Source organism: Diaporthe batatas, assembly GCF_019321695.1.
Source record: "Diaporthe batatas strain CRI 302-4 chromosome Unknown Contig00002, whole genome shotgun sequence".
NCBI classification, from domain to species: Eukaryota; Fungi; Ascomycota; class Sordariomycetes; order Diaporthales; family Diaporthaceae; genus Diaporthe; species Diaporthe batatas.
This window is the reverse complement of record NW_025408549.1, coordinates 1,048,644-1,070,632: the sequence shown is the minus strand read 5'-3', so window position 1 is coordinate 1,070,632 and position 21,989 is coordinate 1,048,644. Positions and strand designations below refer to the sequence as shown.

Genomic DNA, 21,989 nt, shown 5'->3' with positions numbered 1-21,989 from the left:
CGCACCTGCAGGCTGCACCTGTGATCCTTGCATGACGGCCCCACGCCAGATAACGCGTCCAAGACGCGTTTTAATTGATCCTCAAACTACATATTGCTGACGGACAGCCAAACCCACCACCGAGCAACCACGCGCTTCCTCGACGTACCGGTCCCTTTCTGGTCGCTGCTCACCAGATCCGTTCTTCAAATTGCAGGGGGGAAATAACAAAAGAACCAGCCATGAACCTCAGTCCGACCAAGCGGCGCAAGCACAAGGACATCGCCGGTGCCATGTTCACTGGCCGTGGCGTAGCCCCTCTGTCCTCCGCCGCGCCTTCGTCGTCGCCGGCCTTTGGGACCCCCGTGCACCCCGTCAGGCCCTTCAGCATCTCGACAACCAAGCATGCGCCCATACTGCCCATTCTTCTCCCAGCTGCGACTTTGCGGCCCCTCGCCTTCCGAACCTTTACCAAGAAACACTCCCTCACCCTGACGTCTTCCGCACTGCAGGAACTCGCAAGCTTTATTGGACGGCACTGCGGCTCAGGGTGGCGAGAAGAGGGACTGGCCGAGAAGGTTCTAGAGGAGGCCGCGCGATCGTGGAAGAACAGGAATGGTGGGGTCATTGTTGACGGCGCCAACCCGGAATTGAAGGACATATTAAAGGCATTGGAGGGCAACATGAGCGGCGGAACTGTCGTCACTGGTGCTAAGGGCCTCAGCCGACAGAACAGCCTGCTTCTGGATGCCCAACAGGAGGATGGCGATGTGTCCAACGCGCGCCTGGGCCTCAGACCAGTGGCCGCCCTGGCGCGAGAAGACAGCTCGACAAGTTTCGGCATGTCATCTTTGGAGGTCGATCAAGACCATGATGAGGATGCCAAGGACCCGAGACAATGGCTGAGAGTCATCAATGCGCTTGAACAGCCAAGATACATATACAACGTCGACAAGAAGCACTTCGAAAGGTCAGTACTCAGACTCCGGGCTGAGCAGTCTGCATGACAAGGTGCTGACGTTGGATACAATTCAGGGAAACAAAGAAGCCTTCCCTCATGCCACCGGCCTCCCACAAGACCATGGTATTCCGCAACCGCTTCAACGTCATCCACCAACGTCTTCTTCGCAATGAGTCATTCCAATCATCCGCTGTCTCCACTGCCCGCGCCAATTCTGCGAGGAGATCTGACTCTGCAGCGTCAGCATTCCACAAAATCACACCCATAGCAAACCTTCTTGGCCGTCACGGTAGCCAACACATGCTCCTAGGAATGCTGACCGTCCTGCCAACCGGAAACCTGGCTGTCAGCGACCTCACCGGCTCAATCAAGCTAGATCTCAGGCAGGCAGTCGCCATCCCCGAGGACTCGTCTTGGTTTACACCGGGTATGATTGTCCTGATCGACGGTGTCTACGAGGAAGACGAAGATGCTTCTGCCGGCAGCAAAGTCGGCCTGAGCGGAAGTTCTGGCGTTGGAGGCGTCATAGGTGGACGTTTCCAAGGCTTCTTGATAGGTCAACCACCATGCGAGAAGCGACGTGTGACCCTGGGAGTCAGTGGGCCCGATAGCGACACCATTGGCGGAGGTTTTGGATGGATCGATTTCTTGGGAGTGGGGAGCGAGCGGGCCACTGGCTCTCGCATGAGGAGAGTGCAGCAGAGGCTCCTCCGGAGGCCCCTATCTGAAGATGACCCGGGCAGCGGCAGGGGACGAATTGTGGTCTTGGGAGAGATGAATCTGGATCAGCCGCGCACGTTGCAAGCTGTCAAGAAGCTCCTGTCAGGGTACGCGAACGAGCCTGAAGGAGAAACGCCGCTGTGCTTCGTGTTCACGGGGAGCTTCGCAAAGCATGCGGTGATGGCGAGAGGTGGGAGTGGAGGTAGCGTGGAGTACAAGGAGTATTTCGACTCTTTGGCTGCTGTGCTCGCAGAGTTTCCTATGCTCCTTACGTCCGCGACTTTTGTGTTCGTGCCAGGAGACAACGACGGTTGGGCTTCAGCGTTTTCAGCAGGTGCAGCCACACCCTTGCCCCGAAAACCGGTACCAGACCTGTTTACGAGCAGGATAAGGAGGACGTTTGCAACTGCGAATAGTGAGGCTTCGAAGGCAGGGCAGGAGGGCAGTGGTGAGGCGATTTTCACATCCAATCCGAGCCGACTGAGCTTATTCGGGCCGTGCCACGAGATGGTCTTGTTCAGAGATGACATCTCGGCCCGGCTGAGGAGGTCAGCCGTCCGTCTGAAGCGCCCTCGAGACGCAGAGAACGGTGACGAGCCACCGGACGGCGAGGACATGGATATGTCATGCGCCAACGGCGAGGCCGAGCCAGTCCCCGACGAGATGGACGTGGACCCCTCCACGCCGCGCAAGAAAGCGAAGCACTCGGAGCCTGGTGTGCCCTATGATATCCTCGCCGCCCGCAAACTGGTCAAGACGGTCCTGGACCAAGGCTACCTCGCCCCCTTTCGCCAGTCGGTCCGCCCTGTACACTGGGACTACGCGGGATCCATGCATCTGTATCCGCTGCCCACGGCTATGATGCTCGTGGACGCTACGGCGCCGTCGTTCTGTGTCACGTACGAAGGATGCCACGTCATGAACCCGGGGTCACTGCTCGTTACTGGGAGGCGAGGCATGGCGAGATGGGTGGAGTATGAGGTTGGCAAGACCGGGAGGGTCAGAGAAGTCTTGTTCTAGAAATGCTTGGTCGCGTGGACGAAAAATAGAGAACGGGCTCGCACAGGACAGAGACCTAATGCATTTACGATTAATGACGCATCTAGCACATGACCTCAACCAAGGAAGAATTAACACCTGCCATTTGTTGATGTTGTGCTGGCTATAATCAGTTCTGAATCCGAAGAAATTATACGAGACCGGGCGAGCTGCGGAACATGAAGCTGGCGAGCAGATAGGCAGGGGCGGAACCCGTCTGAACATCCTTCTTCGAGCTCATGTCAGACAAGCAGGCTCATGGCTTGATCCTGAATTTCCCATTCCGGGGGCGTTGACTATTCTCAAGCACCTCAGCCACCTGATGAAATCTTACACTTAGAGCAGGCCCGAATATCCTTTCTCGGGAAACGCAATGTTACGTCGAACCTACTTCCTGTTCTCAATTTGTTTCACAAGATTCAGGGCTTTCTGCTCGGCGGCCCCAAAGACTGACTATTAAATCTACGTGTTTTCTAGCGCTCCGAGGAACACGGGCAGGACAATTTCCAGTGCGTAGCTCGGCTACGAGCAGGTGGTATGGCATGCTGAGGAGGTGGCTCCGCTGAGGCTCATCACCCCTTGCAAAGGAGATATTTGTCAGCGAGTGAAGGCGAGATGCTGCCGGGCCGCCTCGACCGCAGCTGTCAAGCAAGTCATGCAAATTGTTCTTGCGTAGAATTGGCTTTGTGCACCGTTTAGCATCATTCAGCATCATGATGATTTCACCCCACATGAACTGGGCGCAGGTTTAGCCACGGGTGTCAGCGTATCAAGGTACTTTGCTTTTGATATATATTGGCGCGAAATAAGAGCGCGTGATCGTGGGCATGGCATTCCATCTGAGCGATAGTCAGCTCTATTATGATGATCTATGCATCGATCGCCTCGTGGGAAGGACCTGCCGACGGGAGGAGCTCCTGCTCCAGGCCAGCAAGGGCGAAAGTGCCACTCTGCCCGAAGACTGGGTAGGCGCGAAAAGGTCTCGGACGCGAGGATCATGAGACCATAGACAATATGCGGAACGAACCGGTCAAGATGTCTCTCGGGAGCACCCTTAAATTGTTTCCTCGTGTGTTGTACTTTCCCCATGCCTCTCAGAGACATCATCATCTCCCACGAGCCGCGCCAGGTAAACCTTGCCGGGGAGGAAGGTCATGGCAATGTGCCGTGATCGTAATTAAATCCTCCCCTTCGATGGTGTCCTACACCGCCACCTCGTCTCCCATGACGTGAAGTATACATGGAGATGTCTCGGGTTCATCAGGACACCGGCGCGACCTGGCCGATAGTGGAAGGCGGGCAACAACAGCAGAGCCAGCCAAGCATGACTATCACCGTGGCAAGCCTCGTGTGCACGACAGGAAAGAAAAAAGGACGTGATGAGGCAGCCGTTGCACACCCGGGGCCGAATGACCTGAGCGGGACTGCAGTAGTGTTGCACGACGCGGAGGCAAAACGGCCCTGCTTTGGAGGATACTATCGCTCGGGAACTCTTGCCCAACGTGTCACATCATGGTCTTGATCAAGGGAAAACGCAGCAGGCATGGACACGGCGTCTCGTGAGCAGGGTTCTCGGCTCGCCCTCGCGTGGGCGTGGGCGTGCTCGTCCCAGGTGGGACCTCTGAGTCTCCCAAAGGAGCAAGCTAGACGTTCCGCGGCTCATGCAGTGTAAGGTGCCACACGAGGGGACCCGTGTTCCTAACGCCCACCACCAATGTACTTACCTAAGCCCCCCTCCCCACCCTTTCCCTCTGCCCAAACGCATATCTGCCGGTCGATGTTTCGGGTCCGAGGGCGCCTAGGCCGGGATCGACATGGCATGGTTGTATGATGGCTGCGATACGACGGTGAGGGCTGATCCGGCCGAATTCCCGTATCTCGTGCGATGATGGCGTCGAAGAAGCTTTGCTGTGCGCTGGCAGGGTGTGATGAGAGAAACAGGCGGCCTGCTTGCCTCGAGGTACCACAATGCCGTGTTGTCCTTTGTGACTTTTGGTATCGCATGCTGGGCCTGTTTTCCCTTCCCCCGCAGACGGGAGATGATGAGTCAGGCCTGCACATGCTGCTCGTTCGTCCCATGAATCATCCCCATCCAGGTCTTTTCTGTGCTTCTAGCGGCGCTGGCACGGGCGATGCCGTATTGCTGGTGGCACCATGCGTGGCTGGAGATGAAGGGTGGCCGGGGTGACCCAGGCGTGAGACCTGGCTGGCTCTGAGGCTTTGCTTCTGGGTCTTCCCAAGCGCGCCATCATGGCCACCCCAGCTGCCCAGACGCCGGCTGCGAGACAAAAAAGACAAAAGCGCCAGGACCGGCCAGGATGGGGTCTCCCCGCCACGGATGCTGACATGTCGCCGACACGGCCCGGCAGAGTGGGCGTGGTCGTGGGCGCGGGCGTGTTGGGCTTTGCACGATCAAATGAGAGCTGGGTTGGGCGGTGCATATGACGTTGGACAGGTAGCGCCGCTGGGTGGGAGGGTTGCATTGTAGGGCGGGCAGAGTGGGAGGGAAGGATCATTATGCTTCGACTGGGGCTGCTGGGGCTGCTGGGGCTGCTGGGGCTGCTGGGGCTGCTGGGGCTGCTGGGGCTGCTGGGGCTGCTGGGGCCCTTCCTCAGCCGTTCCAGCCTGCCAGCTGATACACAGTCTTGACAGTAGACTATGTAGTATCTATCAGATCTGGGTCAGAGCCACTACTACATGCATGGGTCTAGCGCCCACCATCAGGCAGGCAGTCAGGCCTGTAACAGGGTGGGCATCTGCGCATCTGCCTAGCTGCCAGCGCTGATTAACGCGCATCTGCTGGGCTGCCCTGGCTGCCCTGGCTGCATCGCTCGGCACTCGACAGCGACAGTGTCAGTCCAAACCAGGCTTGGCCATCCTGGAGCTGCCGTGACCAGCCCTCCCTGGTCCTGCCCGAGCTTCTTTAGACGTCACCTCAACCAGCAGGGGGCAGCCGCTCGACCTCCCTGCCTGCCTTTCCTTTTCTCCTCTTGTTCATTGTTGCCGACCGACCACCTCTTCGCAACGCAGAGCAGCTGCAGCTGCTGCAAGATCGTCCAATACTACTACCAGGCTCCGTCCTCGCGCAACATCAGCCCCGGTCCTGGTCATACCTCTCGCCTCTCCCCTCGCCGCCTGGGTCATCCTCGTACTCGCAGCCCAAGACGCCATTGGCCAGGGAGGATATGTCTGTGATATCCAACCTACATCCAGGTGTGCTTACACTGCATTAGGCCCGCCATGCACAGCAGAAAACACGCCGACATGCATGCCATATCTTGGTTCTGCATATACCACGTCCAGGCGTGCAGATGCAACCCCCTCCTCACCCTCGCCCTCGCCATGATGGGTGTGGAGAGGCTGAGATGCCCGGCGCGCCCTCTGGCCCTCCAAGTCAGCCACTTGGGCACTTGGGCCCTCAGCTGTCGAGACGGCTTCCAACCTTGTTGCCCGCCCATTCGTTCGCGTCGCGTATCAGACCAACTAGGCCCCCGCATAATCACCTTGGGGCTGACGGCTGCTGATGCTCGTCAGGCCACTTATCAGAGCGCCGGCCGACAGTAAGCCGCCAGCTCGACACTGAGACTGGCCTCCTCCCCCCTCCCGGAAGACCTTCCGCTCGTGTCCTTGTCCCCGGGCCCTCTGCCAACCCGCCCTCGCGCCTCGGCTGCCTTGGCTGCGGACAGCAGCGGCCGGAGGCTTCGCCCACCTGATGAGCGAGACCACCCCCCGGGCTCCGTTGCGCCGTGCGGCGCCGCTTGTCGCTTAGGGCCTCCACACCCAAGATTACCCTCGTTTGCTTTTTCTCTCATCATCTCTTTCCGTGCGTCAGATACGCCTTGCAACCACAATCTCCCAGTCTCTAGCCACATGTTCAACACCATGGCTGGAGCTCTCCTGGTGACCTCCCCCTTCTCGATCCGTGTTTGTTCCGTGTCAAGACTTTGCTCTCCGCGTGAACTGTATCTCTTCTTCTCGTTTTTTGGAGGAGGGGGGCGGGGACGGGTCCGGTCCATGTCGATCCCGACTCACCGGCCTTTAAGGTTGATTAAGTCTCACACTGGAGCCGCTGAGCTTGCTTCTCCCCAGACCCCTGAGGGGCATACTACCAAGCCACCCTTGATCTGCATCTCATACTAGGCTAGCGGTGGCTACAGAGAGCTACTAGTACGTGTAATCCTTAGGACTTGTTGTCACTGATAGACTTCCCTATTTGGATGTTACAGGCCTGAAGGGTAGCATCGAGTAAGTACCATCGTGGTTTTGAAGTGTCATCCCGGGAGACTGGCCATCTGCGAGACGGATAATCGGCAGATCAATTGGCATCCAGAACCGACTTTCCGCACGCTGTGTACTATGTGTCATGGGGATTGTTGCCATGTTCGGGCCGGGACAGCCCCAGGACGACATAGGCGCATCGCAACAAGTGCAGGACTATCGATTGCACCCGGCCTCGCTTGTCAAGATGAGACAGGGTGGGCCAGGCCCATCCAGGGCCACATGCTCGACGACTTACGGCCGCTCGCATACTGATACTGCCTGCCTGCGCTGGACTGACGGTCCGATGGCGCCCTCAGATGATGAGCGCCCTCCCTTCTCAGCCTCGAATCTCACCATGCCTTACTATGCTTCACCATGCATGCTATACAGCCCCTGGGGATATCGGCTAGCTTTCCCTGACGCTCTGGGGACCAAGGTGTAGCAAGGGTACACACCTGAGTACCGCCACATGGTTAACCACGTTGGACGAAAGCGGCAACCCATGTGTCTAGCTGCACAACACGCTCATCTGCCTGTCTGCTTAAAGATCTTGTCTCGCTCCCTCTGGACTGCACAGAGGACGTCGTCTACCTGTCAGTGTCCTCTTGGTACTTGTTCACCCTTCGCTATTGCGCCAGTCGTTCGTCCGTTTCCTGTGAGCTCATCTGCCCGTCGTGGTTGGACGCGTCAACCCTGCTATGATGTATTCTTCGAGCAGTCTTTTCCTGCTCCTGGGTTCGGTCAGCTTTGTGTGGGCCGCCACCGTTGAAGTCTACTGGGACATCACCTGGGTCAACGCTGCGCCCGACGGATACTCGCGGCCGGTCATTGGCATCAATGGAGCATGGCCATGCCCCCTGCTGGAGGCCAACGTTGGCGATACTGTCATCGTCCACGTGGACAACAAGCTGGGGAATGAGACGACTGGTATACACTTCCATGGAATCAACCAGCTAGGAACGCCCGAGATGGATGGCCCTTCCTCTACGACACAATGCTCCATCCCTCCCGGCTCGTCGGTGACCTATCAGTGGTTGGTATGCAATCTTTCAAAACTCTCCAAAGGACTGGGTGAGAGGAGGCTGACTCTATCCAATCAGGCCGATGCACCAGGCACATACTGGTACCACTCCCATCAGATGGGCCAGTATCCCGATGGCCTCAGGGGGCCAATGGTTGTCCACGACCCTCAGGACCCATACGCAGGCAAGGTCGACCAAGAGGTTATCCTCACTTGCAGTGACTGGTAAGACGAGCCTCGCGAGAACACTAAAATCACACGCTTGATTGCTAAACAAACGCCGGTCTAAAACAGGTACCACTCCCAGACCATCCCTCTTGTGCAGGCTATGCTTCAACCAAGTAATACACAATTCCGACCTCCGTTGCCAGACAGCATCCTCGTCAATGAAGGAGGCAGTACCCAAATCCCATTCGACAAAGGGAAGACCTACCGTTTCAGGATGATAAGCTTCTCAGCCTTTGGTGCCTGCCTGGTCCACTTCCAAAATCACACAATGCAGGTGATAATGCAGGATGGGTCATACGTGACCCAAGCCGAGGCCTCTCAGATTTACCTGTCTCCTGGACAACGGTATGACGTCCTGATCTCGGCTGCCAACACCGACAGCAGCAACTACCCCTTCCTTTTCGCTCTTGATGTGAACCCTGACTTCCGTGCCCCGGTCCTCGGCTTCCCCTACAACAAGACCGGATACCTTGTCACGGACCCATCCCAGAATAGCACCTCTGTCGATGTCGTCAACGTTTGGGATCCTGTCGACAGCGTCGCCTTCACAAACCCCGCGGGGGAGGGCCCTCTCGGCCCCGTTGGGACCAGCATCAAGCTCGATGTCACATTCTGCTTTGACAACAACAGCATCCCGCGCTCGTGCTTGAACGGCCAGCCATACGTGCCCCAGCGTGTGCCAACACTGTACTCTGCCGCCACCACCGGCGAGGACAACGCCAACCCCGCCGTCTATGGCGCCGTCAATCCGTTCATCGCCACCGGAGGTGAGATCATCGAGATAGTCCTCAACAACCTGGATACCGGGAGCCACCCCTTCCACCTTCACGGCCACCAGTTCCAGGTCCTGGCGGCGCCGGCCTCCAACTCGGGTTCCTTCTCGGGGGACACGTCCAACTTCCCCGCAAATCCTGCATATAAGGATGTCTTCTTGGTTAATGCCAAATCACATGCTGTGATCCGCTTCAAGGCCGACAACCCCGGCGCGTGGCTGTTCCACTGCCACAATGAGTGGCACGTCGAAATGGGCCTGACGGCGACGATCATCGAGGACCCGCCGAAGCTGCGCGGTTTGACGTTCCCGCAGGACCACATCGACGTCTGCAAGGCGATAGGGCAGCCCTACCAGGGTAACGCGGCCGGGAATACCCAGGACTACACCGACACGGCGGGGATGCAGTTTGTAAACCCCCCTACATATACCGGGTGAGTTTCCTTCTTTGCGGATGAACCTTCCCTTCCACCTCTACATTCCTGCTTTGGGGATGGTTGCTTTGAGAAGCTTCCGAGTCTGCCTTGCAGCATGGACGATGTGACGTATGTGTGTGTGTGACTGAGACTGACTTTGAAACAGGGCTCTATACGAACCAACCACTGTCCCTAGGCCGCGTTCTCGTATAGTCCGCACTAAGTTATGATTCCTGCTCGCGATTGATTCTCAGCATCTATGCGGATTCACACCTCTTTTATTTCTGCGCCTCGGTTCGTCCCTTTACTCCAGCCTAGGAGACCCCGTGTGTGTATTTGGGAAGTCCAGGGGGGGGGGGGGGACGAGTTGATCTGGGATCGACCGGACGCGTGCAGCATAATCATACCTTATCATGGAGGCTGCAGGCCCGAGTGCCCCGGAAGCCAAGTATATAGATATATAATGTCTGTGGCGATATCTCATATCCGTATCCCTTGGCCTTGCGCCATGGGTTGTAAATATGCACGTCATGTTTAGAAGGGTATGTAAAGAAGGACCGCGAACAAATCAGTAGGAATGAGTTTGCCCAACGTATGTCGCAGTCTCCTGAGGCGTGATAAATGAAACCTCGCCATACTGGGTAAGGATGATGATACCCAGGTAATTTTCCGGTGAGAAGCTTCTTTGCTGTCAGGATGGGGGCTGTGGAGATGGGCTTGACATGGCACAGAGTATGGGAGAAAGCGACGAGTTGGTATATATTGGCTGTGCAAGAGGGGATCGGACTCCCCACGCATGTCCTGGGTTGCAACGAGAAACTGGAGGGCCATAGTTCGTTGTTTACCATCGCACAAGACCAGCTAGCGAAGCGTGAGCTCCGATGACTGTACCACCCAACTCAGCCTCTTCATTGGAGCAGGGTGGTGCGACCGACATGCCATCGCTGCCTTCTTACTGGCCTCTTTCCTTTGTTTCAACATATGTCCGTCTCGGGTAACCCCAGATCTCTGGGTCGCGGCTGGATTTTGCGCTGGAATCTTCAACGTGTAAGCTCACCATAACCGACAGAGACTTACCGACCTGCCGTCATGATTTTGCCCAGAATGCAATTGGAGATTGGCTCACGAGCGAGCGGAGGACAAATAGACGGACTGGCCACTCAGCCTGCGGGGAGGATTCCTATCCTTGACTGGGCATCGTGGCGCGGGGGCATACTTTTCATTTCTTCTTGTGCTATTTCCAGCAACGTCCGATCGGTGTTAGGACGGCGTGTGAGAAAAGATCTGACGACACACAAGCATATGCCAAGCAAAGCGGCGGACGATACGCGTGCTGCAGGGTGTGAGCCGCGCGACGGGTGGAAGCTCTTGCGAAGGGGGGGCCGTTCACTTCCGGAGGGCAGCTGCCTGTCTGCCCTGTGCAAGGTGAGAACTTCTAGAAGGCTTTCCTGTGACACCTGGATGCCTGCTGTGGGAGTCAGGGCTACGTAGGGCGTGCTTCGGATGACACACGTACTGATTGAGAGTCGATCTCTTGCTGGCAGGGTTCATCGCCTTGGGCTGAGAGTCTTTTTCGAGCTAACCCTGTTCATAGAATTGGTCATATTGCATTAGAGCCACGTCCGGTACCGACCTTTGGGGTACACGGGTTTCGGATCACGATGTCCTTGGGCGAGGAGATTCATATTTACTGCAATGCTCACGGTGGATGGCATTTCGCAACTCGGATAGTCTCGCGTCCGCTTAGGAAATGCAAAAACCGTAGAATCTGTGATAACTCTCCTCTCCCAAGATCCTGCATCACTCGCTGGTGTTGCTCCGCTGACAAGACTCGTCTGTCATGCCAGGTCCACCCGGTCCGCCGGGCTTCCAGGATGTTGTGGAGATATTGGGCTAGTGAGTGGGCACAGAGCTGTCTCTCGCCCTGGCACAGCATTTTAGCCCAAGAGGGAGACGCTGCGGGCGACCGCAAGTCCCCATCTGCCAGCACTTGAGATGGGCCTCCTCACGTCTAGCCGACCCCGCGCTGAGGAATGGATATGCTGACGACATATCTCGATAGAAAAAGATGAGAAGACTAGCATAATGTTGGAGAAATGGTCCAGGGATGACCGAAAGCTCCCCTGCACTGGCTCGACGAGGCTGTGGGACGGCAGCAAAGTGCAGCGACCGGCACCCATTCCACCACAGATGCCCAGGTCACCGGCCAGGATAGCAGAGATATGGGAGAATAAGAGAGAGTTTGTGCCACCAAAGCTTCAGGAGATCATCCGTGCAGGTGGGAAGTTGCGCAAGCCAGCTCCTGCGGACTCGTAGACTTTGCTGATGTTGCCAGCCGACAAGGCCAAGGGATCAGTTCATCTTCAGTGCAGACAGGGTCGCTTCGACCAGGAGAAACTGAGCCGATGATCCTGAGAGCCGAGAGGACTCAGTGACACTGATCTTGATGTGTAGGTAGCGATAGTGATGTGACAAAAGTCTAGCCAAGTGTGGCAGTGGTCGGTGCTGGGCATGTGTGGAATAGTGACGGACGTCCGAGAGCAACGTTGCAGGATTGGGCTGTACGCAATGCCATGACTCTGCCCTGCCAGAAGGAAACCGAGGCTCTCCAAAGCCCTGGCACGCGGTATCAGACGATGACGGAGGGGCAAGGGAAGCACCGCGGCTCGGGCTCTTGGACTGGGTTGAAACAAACGTTGGCTCTGGCTATTGAATGACGAGATGGCGCTGCGTGTTTCTATTCTGAGCGTAGAGCATGGAGAATGGAGCCTGTGAGATTGAGTAAGCCGGCCTTCCCCTTATGAGCTGGGGCGTGTGGAAAACGGGTTCGGCGGTTGAAACAAGACGAGAGCTATGACCACGGGAGCCGGTTGGTTCGAGCTCTTGGTCGACGGGAGGTTTCCGCTTGCGAGCATGGTCGGATCAACCGTCCCGAGAAACCAGGGGAAGCGCCAGAGGCAGTAGAGGATCAAGTCCACGGCCCCAAAAAGCGATCGAAGATGTATGGACCCCCTCGGGCATGTCAATCGGCGCTATGTTCCTAGCCCATGATAAGGAAGGGACGCCAATAGTCTGGCCAGAAGATGCCGATCTGTGCAGAACTCCAGCATCTTTGTCGTATTCCGCAACCGGGCGGATTGCGAACACCAGAATTAGGCACCCCCGAGGCGAGGCCTGAGCTGTAAGCGCGGGAGAGGCCAAGGCGAAGGGATGTTTTTGAAGCGCTGCTTGATCATCATCCGCTCGGCCGAGCAGGAAGCCATCGAGACAGCCAGGCAGACAGAGGCCTAGGCTTGCGGCGGCAAAGGCGATCATAGTCGCACGGCCGGAGGAGCTGGCTGACAGGACGGTCGTACAACATGCGAGGTGCTGTGCAGGACAGCCAGCGCTCTAGGCCAGTGATGCCGTACGGAACAGAGGCAGAGAAGCAAGAGAAAGGCCATGCTGAGGTGTGCACCTGGCCGGGTCGGCCGATGGGGCCCCACGGGCAGTCACCGGCGTCCAAGGCGGCACGTCCAGGCGGTGCGTCCAGGCGGTGCGTCCAGGCGGTGCGTCCAGGCGGTGATGGCTGTGATGGCTAGCAAGCGTCGACCGTTGGCCCCATCCTGGCCTCGGGCCAAAATGCCAATGCACCTGGCGGCCGGCGCCCACGGATCCGAATCCCTGGGTCGAGCCACTCGTTCCTGTACGACACAGACATGCTAAGTAGGTACCTAGGTACGGGTAGTTTCGTGGGCCGTCGTTGTGATGGCCGGTCAGGCGGGTGGCGGTTGTGCTGCGGGCGCCGAGGCGCCGGGCGGTAAGCGGCAAGCGGCAAGAAACCACAAGTCTGGAAGTTTGCAAGTTTGGAATGGGAAACACCACCGCTCTGGACTTGGGACTGTTTTGTTTCACACGCCTGTGGGGTGGTTACTCTGGCACTGTGGTACGTACTCTGGCGGCGGCCCGGTCCCAGGCAAGCACGGGTGGGGAGCTTACCGTTGCTGTGGGTGGGCAGGAGGACAAGTGCGTGCCTGCAAGCACAATATCAGATCAGACCGTACACTAGACCGTAGACCGTGGTGTACGGAATACCTCGGTACATAGAACGCAGGGTACCTACCTAAGGTACCCAGGTGCCTAGGTACTCCGCACCGAGCAAACATCTCCCCCACCCCTTCAAAGGGCCACCCCAATCTCCTGGCCCGTGCACTCCCAACTCCCCCAGGCCGATGTCCCGCTGAGGCTGAGAGGAAGCGTGCCGCCCGCCATGTGTTATGTAAGCCGGACCGCGGACGTGGTCCAACGACCAAGGCAGTGCGCCACACATGCAACCGCCGCCCGTCGCCCGTCGTCTGTCACCCCCCAGACAGACAGTATCGTGGCCTGCCAGGCACACCTCGGTCTGTCTGCACGTCTGCTCGTCTGCATCCCTCTTTATCGCACACCAAGACACAGTAAGCTGATCGATCCCGTGCCGACGGACTTGGTGCGGCTCCATCATGGTGGTGGTGCCCTGCCCTGCCCTGCCTCGCATGCCCTCCAACATGGGATGATTGGGGATGTCCGGACGTCCGGCCCCTGCCCCCCAGACCCAAGCTCCCATCACCGACCCACCAGTGTCTTGACGGCGGCCAGACTAGGGAGTCGGCCGAGATTCCTCGACATTGGCTACTCCAGCCTCCTGCCGCCTTTGCGGCCCCAGTTACAAGCTACTTGCTCAGTTTCGCACAGCCCATCGCTTGCCCCATGAGGTCAGCCCCCTTTGCTGCCCCGTGCCCCCCCCCGTGCCTCCCCCCCGTGCCTCGTACTCACTCCAATCTACCATTCCATGCGTCCTTGTACATGGCCCATCGTTTCACAATCCCTCTCGCGCCCTCGTCCTGGTACCTGAGCCGCCGTGGCACTGACATGCCAGACCAGGACCGCCCTCAGGTGCTTGGTTTCAGCGCCTGGAAGCCCACCACACTACCTCGCCCGCTGTGATGCTAACTCCATGCGACGGCCGCCGCCATCATCATGGCTCATGCTCTGGCTTCCTTACACGGACATTCCGAGCTTGCTCTGAATTTCCTAGCCTGGAGGTTGCCGTAACATGGGTGTGGCAGCTCAGCCTGTTCAAACCACAGCCCAAACCCGACCCGCTGTCTGCACACCAGGCCCAATCATGGATGCCTCCTGCCAGCACCAGATGCCCAGTTTAGCCCCAGCCCAGGCTCAGGTACCCTCCTGGCTGTCCACATCAACTTCGGTCACCGACAACCCGTGGCCGCCGGACGGACCTGGTTGTTCGGTGCCAAGGGGGAACGGCTGGCTTCAGAAGGGGGGCAAGGGGTGTGTGTGTAGTTACACACCGGTTCATGGCCCACGCCCCTCGTGGTTGAGCTCAGGGTAGATCGGATAATCGGTGGCGTGTGGACCCATCGTATCGCATCGCATCATGTCACTCGGCCGTGTTGCAGAACCGTATATATGCTCGACGAACGCCCTCCCTTGGCCTCGTCTCGTAGCAGCAACAGAGAAGCAAAGCATAGCTTCAATCCATGTCAACACCTCTCAACCATGGCTGACAAGCTGGCATTTCTCCTCTTTGGAGACCAGTCGACCGATACCCATGGCTTCCTGGCCGAGTTCTTCCGCCAGCCTGAACGAGGCATTCTGGCCAATGCGTTCCTCGAGCAAGTCCGGCACGCTCTGAGGAGGGAGATCGAGGGCCTGCCTAGGGTAGAACGATCGAGGCTGCCCAAGTTCCTCACCATACAGAACCTCAACGAGAGATACCACGCTCAAGGCTTAAAGCATCCTGGAGTCGACGGGGCACTGCTGTGCATCTCCCAGTTGGCTCATTATATCGAGTACGTGCCAGGAGGAGCGCAGGACGCGGGGGTGCACTTCCAAACTAACTACGCCATAGTCATGCTGAAAAGCAACACGAGGATGTTGTCAACCATGAAAACACCTTCTTCCTTGGCCTCTGCTCAGGCATGTTTGCTGCAGCAGCCATCAACTCCACTCCCACCCTCTCCACTCTGGTCCCTGTGGCTGTCCAGGTTGTCTTGATGGCATTCCGCACAGGGAGGCATGTCGCCGCGATGGCCGAGCGACTATGCCCGCCAACCCAGCAATCCGAGAGCTGGACCTACATCTTCCCAGGGATCGCCAGAGACGTCGCCGAGTCAAAGCTCGATGAGTTTCATCAGTCCAACGTGAGTTGCTTCTTAATCTATCACAAGGCGGTATGGCTACTAACGGCCAGTAAAGCACATCCCACTCCCTAGCCACGCCTACATTAGCGCGGTCTCGGTTAGCAACATCGCAATCTCTGGCCCGCCAAGCACGTTGAAGGCGCTCGTCGAATCACATTGCCTGCCGGCCAAGGCGACATCGATACCAGTCTACGGCCCGTACCACGCCGCTCACATCCACTCCGCAGTTGACATAGCAAGTATCCTGCGGCTAGAGGACGCCACCGTCAAGGATGTCTTCCACCAGACCAAGCCGAGATCACCCATCTTCTCCTGCAGCACTGGCAATCGGTTTGCCGAATCGGACACGTTTTCGCTTCTTCAGGCAGTCGTTCGCGAGATTCTTAATGATACCCTGGTCTTCAACAAGATCCTCGATGGATGCCTCGAGGCAGCGAAGAGTTTTGGTGGGAAAACCATCCTTGTCATTCCCTTTGGGCCGACACACAACGCGGGCACATTGGCAAGCCTGCTAAAGACCTCAACTAAGCACGAAGTCATTCTGCGAAACCCTCCACAGATCTCGAGAGAGAGCATCAGCTCGTCGATCGGAAACCATGGGTCCTCTGGCAAATGCAAGCTGGCTATTGTCGGAATGGCTGGCCGGTTTCCTGATGCCGCAAGCCACGAGAAGCTGTGGGAGCTCCTCGAGAAGGGTCTGGACGTTCACCGAGTGGTCCCTGCGGATCGCTTCCCCGTCGAGACGCATGTGGACCCAACTGGGAAGGCTATCAACACCAGTCACACACCGTATGGATGTTGGATCGAGAAGCCTGGTCATTTCGACCCGCGCTTCTTCAACATGTCCCCTCGAGAGGCGTTCCAGACAGACCCTATGCAAAGGATGGCGCTGACCACCGCCTATGAGGCTCTGGAAATGTCGGGGTATGTGCCCAACAGGACGCCATCGACAAGGCTAGACCGAATTGGTACCTTTTACGGCCAGACCTCAGACGACTGGCGGGAGATCAACGCCGCCCAAGAAGTAGACACCTACTTCATCACAGGTGGTGTCCGAGCCTTTGGTCCTGGTCGGATCAACTACCATTTCGGCTTCAGCGGACCCAGCCTGAACATCGATACTGCATGCTCCTCGAGCGCTGCCGCCATGAACGTGGCTTGCTCTTCGCTTTGGGCTCGCGACTGCGACACGGCCATTGTGGGAGGTCTCTCTTGCATGACCAACTCGGATATCTTCTCCGGGCTGAGTCGAGGACAGTTCCTCTCCAAGAAGGGTCCTTGCCAGACTTTCGATAATGACGCAGACGGGTATTGCAGAGGTGACGGCTGTGCCTCGGTAGTAGTCAAGCGCTTAGAGGACGCCGAAGCCGACCAGGACCGCATCCTTGCTGTCATTCTTGGCACTGCGACCAATCACTCTGCTGATGCCATATCCATAACCCATCCCCACGGGCCCACACAGTCAATCCTGTCGTCTGCCATTCTTGATGAGGCAGGAGTTGACCCGCTCGACGTGGACTACGTCGAGATGCACGGCACTGGTACCCAGGCTGGCGACGGCACGGAAATGCTCTCTGTCACGAATGTGTTTGCTCCGCCAGAGCGCAAGCGACCCGCGGATCGACCGCTCTATCTCGGCGCTGTCAAGGCGAACGTGGGGCACGGTGAGGCTGCATCTGGCGTCACGGCGCTCTGCAAAGTCCTCATGATGATGCAGAAGAACGCCATCCCACCACATGTTGGTATCAAGGGCGAGATCAACAGGGGCTTCCCCAAGGATCTCTCCGATCGCAATGTCAACATTGCGTTCCACACCACTCCGTTCAAGCGACGCGACGGCAAGCCCAGGCGGATCTTCATCAACAACTTCAGCGCAGCTGGCGGAAACACGGGTCTACTCCTAGAAGACGCCCCTAAGCTGAACCCTACAACAGAGGACCCTCGCAGCCACCACGTCGTCACTATCACCGCGAAGTCGAAGGCCGCAATGATTCGCAACGCGGAAAGGCTTGTCGCTTGGATGCAGGAGCACCCAGATACTCCTCTTTCTGACGTGGCCTACAGCACCACGGCTCGCAAGATTCAACATTATTGGCGCATGAACGTGGCCGTGTCTGATCTTGCCGAGGCAAAGCACGCCATACAAGACCGTCTCAAGGAGCAGTTCTCGCCCGTCAACACACAACAACCCAAGGTGGCCTTCTTGTTCACTGGTCAGGGTTCCCACTACGCTGGGCTCGGCAAGGAGTTCTATGCGAACCATTCTGTCTTCCGTCAGAGCATTGACGAGTTTGACCAGCTCGCACGCATCCACGGGTTCCCTTCCTTCATGCCGCTGATTGATGGCAGCGAGCAGGACATGACCAAGCTGTCCCCCGTAATCGTTCAACTTGGCCTTTGCTCCTTCGAGATGGCCCTGGCCAGACTCTGGGCATCCTGGGGTGTTGAGCCAAGCGTCGTGCTTGGACACAGCCTAGGCGAGTACGCTGCTCTCAACATCGCTGGTGTCCTGTCTGCTAGCGACACTATCTACCTAGTCGGTGCTCGTGCTCGTCTTCTCATGGACAAGTGCACCGCCTTCACGCATGCTATGCTTGCCGTGCAAGGCGCTGTTGATACAGTCAAGGAGGCGCTCGGTGAGAAGGTCGACAGTGTCACAGTGGCATGCATCAATGGTCCGCGTGAGACTGTTCTTGGAGGTGAAGCGGCGCAGATGACAGACATCTCTTACCAACTCACGGCGGCCGGCTTCAAGTGCACCCAGCTGAATGTGCCTTTCGCATTCCACTCCGCCCAAGTTGATCCAATTCTCGAAGACTTTGAGGCGTTGGCTCAGTCCGTCAAATTCCAGACTCCTAGAGTCCCTGTTATTTCCCCTCTCCTGGGCAAACTAGTCGAGTCTGAGCAAGTCAACCCCGCCTATCTTAAGAATCACGCTCGCGAGGCGGTCAACTTCTTGGGTGGCCTGGTTCATGCCCAACAGTCCGGGGCCATTGATGAGCACACAGTCTGGCTGGAGGTTGGTCCCCACCCTGTCTGCGCAAACATGGTCAAGGCTGCTTTCGGTGTTGCAACTATCGCGGTGCCCACAGTGCGCCGCAACGAGATCGCCTACAAGACGCTGAGCACTTCTCTTTGCACATTGCATTCGGCTGGGCTGAACATGGACTGGAGCGAGTTCCACCGTGACTTCCCCTCATCAGTTCGCATTCTGGATCTACCCAGCTACTCTTTCGACGAGAAGAACTACTGGTTGCAGTACACTGGAGATTGGTCTCTCACCAAGAATCGTGGCGCTCTGCCCAACGCTCCAGCTGCGGTGCAGCCAGCGAAACCAAAGCTGTCAACAAGCTCAGTCCACTCAGTCATCAGTGAGGAGGTCAAGGGCGATATCGTGACAATCGAGACTGAGTCCAACCTGTCTCGAGAGGATCTACGCCTCGTCGTCACCGGCCACTTGGTCAACGGGGCTAATCTATGCCCATCATCTCTCTACGGTGATATGGCCATGACGATCTGTGAATATGCCTACAAGCTGGTCCGCCCTGATGCTGACAAGATCGGCTGCAACGTCGCCAACGTTGAAGTCCCAAAGAGCCTCATCTTTGACGAGAACCTAGAGAAGCACATCCTCCGTGTCAAGGCTACTTGTAATGTAGCCGCCGGGTATGCGGACCTCGCCTTCTCTACTGGTGAGGGTGCGAAGAAGACCGAGCACTCCACCTGTAAAGTCTTCTACGGACGTCCTGAGGATTGGGCCGGCGAGTTCGAGCGCGCTGATTACCTCATCAAGGGCCGCATCGAGTCGCTCAAGGCAGCTGAGAAGATTGGCCAGGCTTCTAAAATCGGGCGTGGCCTCGCCTACAAGCTTTTCACGGCTCTTGTCGACTATGATCGCCGCTACAGAGGCATGGAGGAGGTGATTCTCGACAGCGACAAGTGCGAAGCCACGGCTAAGGTCGTCTTCCAGACGTCTGAGAAGGATGGCTCCTACAACTTCAGCCCTTTCTTCATCGACAGTTTGTGTCACATCTCCGGTTTCATCATCAACGGCACTGATGCAGTCGACTCTCGGGAGCAGGTCTTCATTTCACACGGCTGGGGCTCAATGAGGTTCATTGAAACCCCAGTGGTTGGCAAGGAGTATCGTACCTACATCCGGATGCAGCCTGTGAAGGGGACCAAGATGATGGCGGGTGATGTCTACGTCTTCGATGGTGAGAAGCTTATTGGAATTACTGGCGACATCCGCTTCCAGGCTATTCCACGCAAGGTTCTCAACATCGTCTTGCCGCCCCGCGGACCGGCCGCAGTCGCCCGCCCTGCCCCTGCCGCTAAATCAGTCGCCAAAACTGCCGCCAAGTCTGCTCCAGCCAAGGAGAAGAAGATGCTAACTCCAACCAACCTGTCCCAAGTCAACAAGAAGCTGGCGTCGGTTGTTTCTCAGGTCATGGACATATTGGCGAAGGAGGTTGGTGTAAGCCATGACGAGCTCGCTGACAACATTGCCTTTGCCGATCTGGGTGTCGACTCTTTGATGGGTTTGACAGTGTCTGGTCGTATCCGTGAGGAGCTGGACCTGGACATTGACTCTCACGTATTCGTGGAGCACTCATCGATTGGTAGTTTCAAGTCTTACCTTCAGCAGTTCGAGAGGCCCGGTTCCACCGAGGCCCTTTCCTCTGGGGCCTCTGCCGACTCCGGCTCTGAGACCGAGACGCCGGAGCTGGATTCGGAGTCCGACGTCACCACACCTGACGATGAGTCAGAGAGCAATGATATCAAAGGCGAGGTTACCACCAGGGACAGCAGTGGGGACGCTAGCCTAAAATCAGCCATTCGGGAGACAATTGCTTCAGAAATGTGTGTGGAAGTCGAGGAGATCATTGCAGCGCCGGACCTGGCTAATCTGGGAATGGACTCACTGATGAGCCTATCCATCCTCGGAACTCTCAGGGAGAGAACTGGCCTTGACATCCCCTCGGACCTTTTCGTCGCCAACCCGTCCCTCAAGGACGTCGAGCGCGCACTGGGAATCACCGAGGCACCAAAGAGACCAGCAGCTCCAAAGCCTACGGCGAAGCAGGTCAAGTTCGAGGCCCCGCCACCGTCCACATCCCAGAAGCCTTTGCCGCCTTCGATGGTGACTGCCACCATTCCGAAGCCACCTCGCCCTTCGCGCATTGTTGATGATTTCCCGAATCGCAAGGCGTCCTCTGTGCTTTTGCAGGGAAGCCACCGGACAGCCACGAAGCACCTCTTCATGGTACCGGATGGGAGCGGAAGTGCAACATCATACACTGAAATCTCCAATGTCTCGCCCAGTTGGGCTGTTTGGGGTCTTTTCTCACCATTCATGAAGACACCCGAAGAGTACCACTGTGGAGTGTACGGAATGGCAACCAAGTTCATTGAGGAGATGAAGCGACGCCAGCCGAAGGGTCCCTACAACCTCGCTGGATGGTCAGCAGGAGGTGTCATTGCGTATGAAATCGTTGTGCAACTGACACAGGCTGGTGAGAAGGTAGACAACCTCATCATCATCGATGCACCGTGCCCCATCACCATTGAGCCTCTTCCGGCGGGTCTGCATGCCTGGTTTGCCAGCATCGGGCTGCTTGGTGATGGTGATGAGAAGAAAATTCCTGGGTGGCTACTTCCGCACTTTGCGGCCTCGGTCACTGCCTTGAGCAATTACACCGCAGAGCCAATCCCCAAGGACAAGTGCCCTAATGTCATGGCAATCTGGTGCGAGGATGGCGTCTGCCACTTGCCGACAGACCCAAGACCCGACCCATACCCAACTGGCCATGCCTTGTTTCTCTTGGACAACAGGTCAGACTTCGGGCCCAACCGATGGGATGAATACTTGGACGTGGACAAGATGACTATGAGGCACATGCCTGGTAATCACTTCTCAATGATGCATGGCGACCTGGTGAGTACATGCTCCGCACTTTTCTACTCCAGACTGAATACTAACTTATATCTCTCAGGCAAGACAGCTTGGTTCCTTCATTAAGGAGGCTCTCTTATAAGGCAAATAAGCCGCCATTTCACAGTATGAATATGTAGACTGAGAGGAAGAGAGGAGGCGCCTTGTAACACTGCAGGAAAAGCAGACAGCGGCGCCCAGTCTGTCGCCTTCCTTTTGCATTTTTTCATGGGGTTTTCATTTACACAGCGATACAGGTGGTGGGAAATTGGTATTATTACGTTTCTTTATAGATGTCTTTCCTTGTTTAGTCTCGTTGGTGGGGATTATTGTACTGTCATGGGCTGTGATGCTAATGGAGGAGGTTATATATACCACGGTGGTGGCATCATGTCGGTCTAGGTTCCTATATGCCAGAATGAATAGTATTTGCTTAGATTCTTACCAAATCAATTTGATTATTAGCAACCTCGA

At 57.0% G+C, this 21,989-nt stretch overlaps 4 protein-coding genes across 4 annotated transcripts; 3 read left to right on the top strand and 1 right to left on the bottom strand.

Annotated features, from left to right (window-relative positions):
• Positions 1-39: 39 nt before the first annotated feature.
• Positions 40-2,768, top strand: KVR01_001720 (DNA polymerase epsilon noncatalytic subunit). The gene is made up of 2 exons (XM_044794674.1): positions 40-949; positions 1,015-2,768. Exons 1-2 carry the CDS (start codon positions 222-224, stop codon positions 2,678-2,680), a joined length of 2,394 nt encoding a protein of 797 aa, XP_044649675.1. The 5' UTR covers positions 40-221; the 3' UTR covers positions 2,681-2,768.
• Positions 2,769-3,890: 1,122 nt separating this feature from the next.
• KVR01_001669 (uncharacterized protein) lies at positions 3,891-5,151 on the bottom strand. The gene has a single exon (XM_044781642.1). It carries the CDS (start codon positions 4,775-4,777, stop codon positions 4,397-4,399), a length of 381 nt encoding a protein of 126 aa, XP_044649624.1. The 5' UTR covers positions 4,778-5,151; the 3' UTR covers positions 3,891-4,396.
• A 710-nt stretch (positions 5,152-5,861) lies between these two features.
• On the top strand, positions 5,862-10,075 carry KVR01_001974 (uncharacterized protein). Its single transcript, XM_044794767.1, has 4 exons — positions 5,862-7,995; positions 8,059-8,204; positions 8,274-9,413; positions 9,562-10,075. Exons 1-4 carry the CDS (start codon positions 7,657-7,659, stop codon positions 9,623-9,625), a joined length of 1,689 nt encoding a protein of 562 aa, XP_044649929.1. The 5' UTR covers positions 5,862-7,656; the 3' UTR covers positions 9,626-10,075.
• Positions 10,076-13,738: 3,663 nt separating this feature from the next.
• Positions 13,739-21,989, top strand: KVR01_001635 (uncharacterized protein). The gene is made up of 5 exons (XM_044784413.1): positions 13,739-14,128; positions 14,298-15,229; positions 15,289-15,580; positions 15,636-21,518; positions 21,577-21,989. The coding sequence occupies exons 2-5, from the start codon at positions 14,847-14,849 to the stop codon at positions 21,616-21,618; spliced, it is 6,600 nt and encodes a 2,199-aa protein (XP_044649590.1). The 5' UTR covers positions 13,739-14,128; positions 14,298-14,846; the 3' UTR covers positions 21,619-21,989.

Excerpts from the sequence above, each read along its gene's own strand:
- KVR01_001974 (XM_044794767.1), top strand. The coding sequence starts at position 7,657 with ATGATGTATTCTTCGAGCAGTCTTTTCCTGCTCCTGGGTTCGGTCAGC. Across the intron at positions 8,205-8,273 it reads ATCCTCACTTGCAGTGACTG|GTACCACTCCCAGACCATCC; the intron begins GTAAGACGAGCC and ends GGTCTAAAACAG. Across the intron at positions 9,414-9,561 it reads AACCCCCCTACATATACCGG|GGCTCTATACGAACCAACCA; the intron begins GTGAGTTTCCTT and ends ACTTTGAAACAG.
- KVR01_001635 (XM_044784413.1), top strand. The coding sequence starts at position 14,847 with ATGCTCGACGAACGCCCTCCCTTGGCCTCGTCTCGTAGCAGCAACAGA. Across the intron at positions 15,581-15,635 it reads ATGAGTTTCATCAGTCCAAC|CACATCCCACTCCCTAGCCA; the intron begins GTGAGTTGCTTC and ends CGGCCAGTAAAG. Across the intron at positions 21,519-21,576 it reads CAATGATGCATGGCGACCTG|GCAAGACAGCTTGGTTCCTT; the intron begins GTGAGTACATGC and ends TATATCTCTCAG.
- KVR01_001669 (XM_044781642.1), bottom strand. The coding sequence starts at position 4,777 with ATGGGACGAACGAGCAGCATGTGCAGGCCTGACTCATCATCTCCCGTC.
- KVR01_001720 (XM_044794674.1), top strand. The coding sequence starts at position 222 with ATGAACCTCAGTCCGACCAAGCGGCGCAAGCACAAGGACATCGCCGGT. Across the intron at positions 950-1,014 it reads GACAAGAAGCACTTCGAAAG|GGAAACAAAGAAGCCTTCCC; the intron begins GTCAGTACTCAG and ends GATACAATTCAG.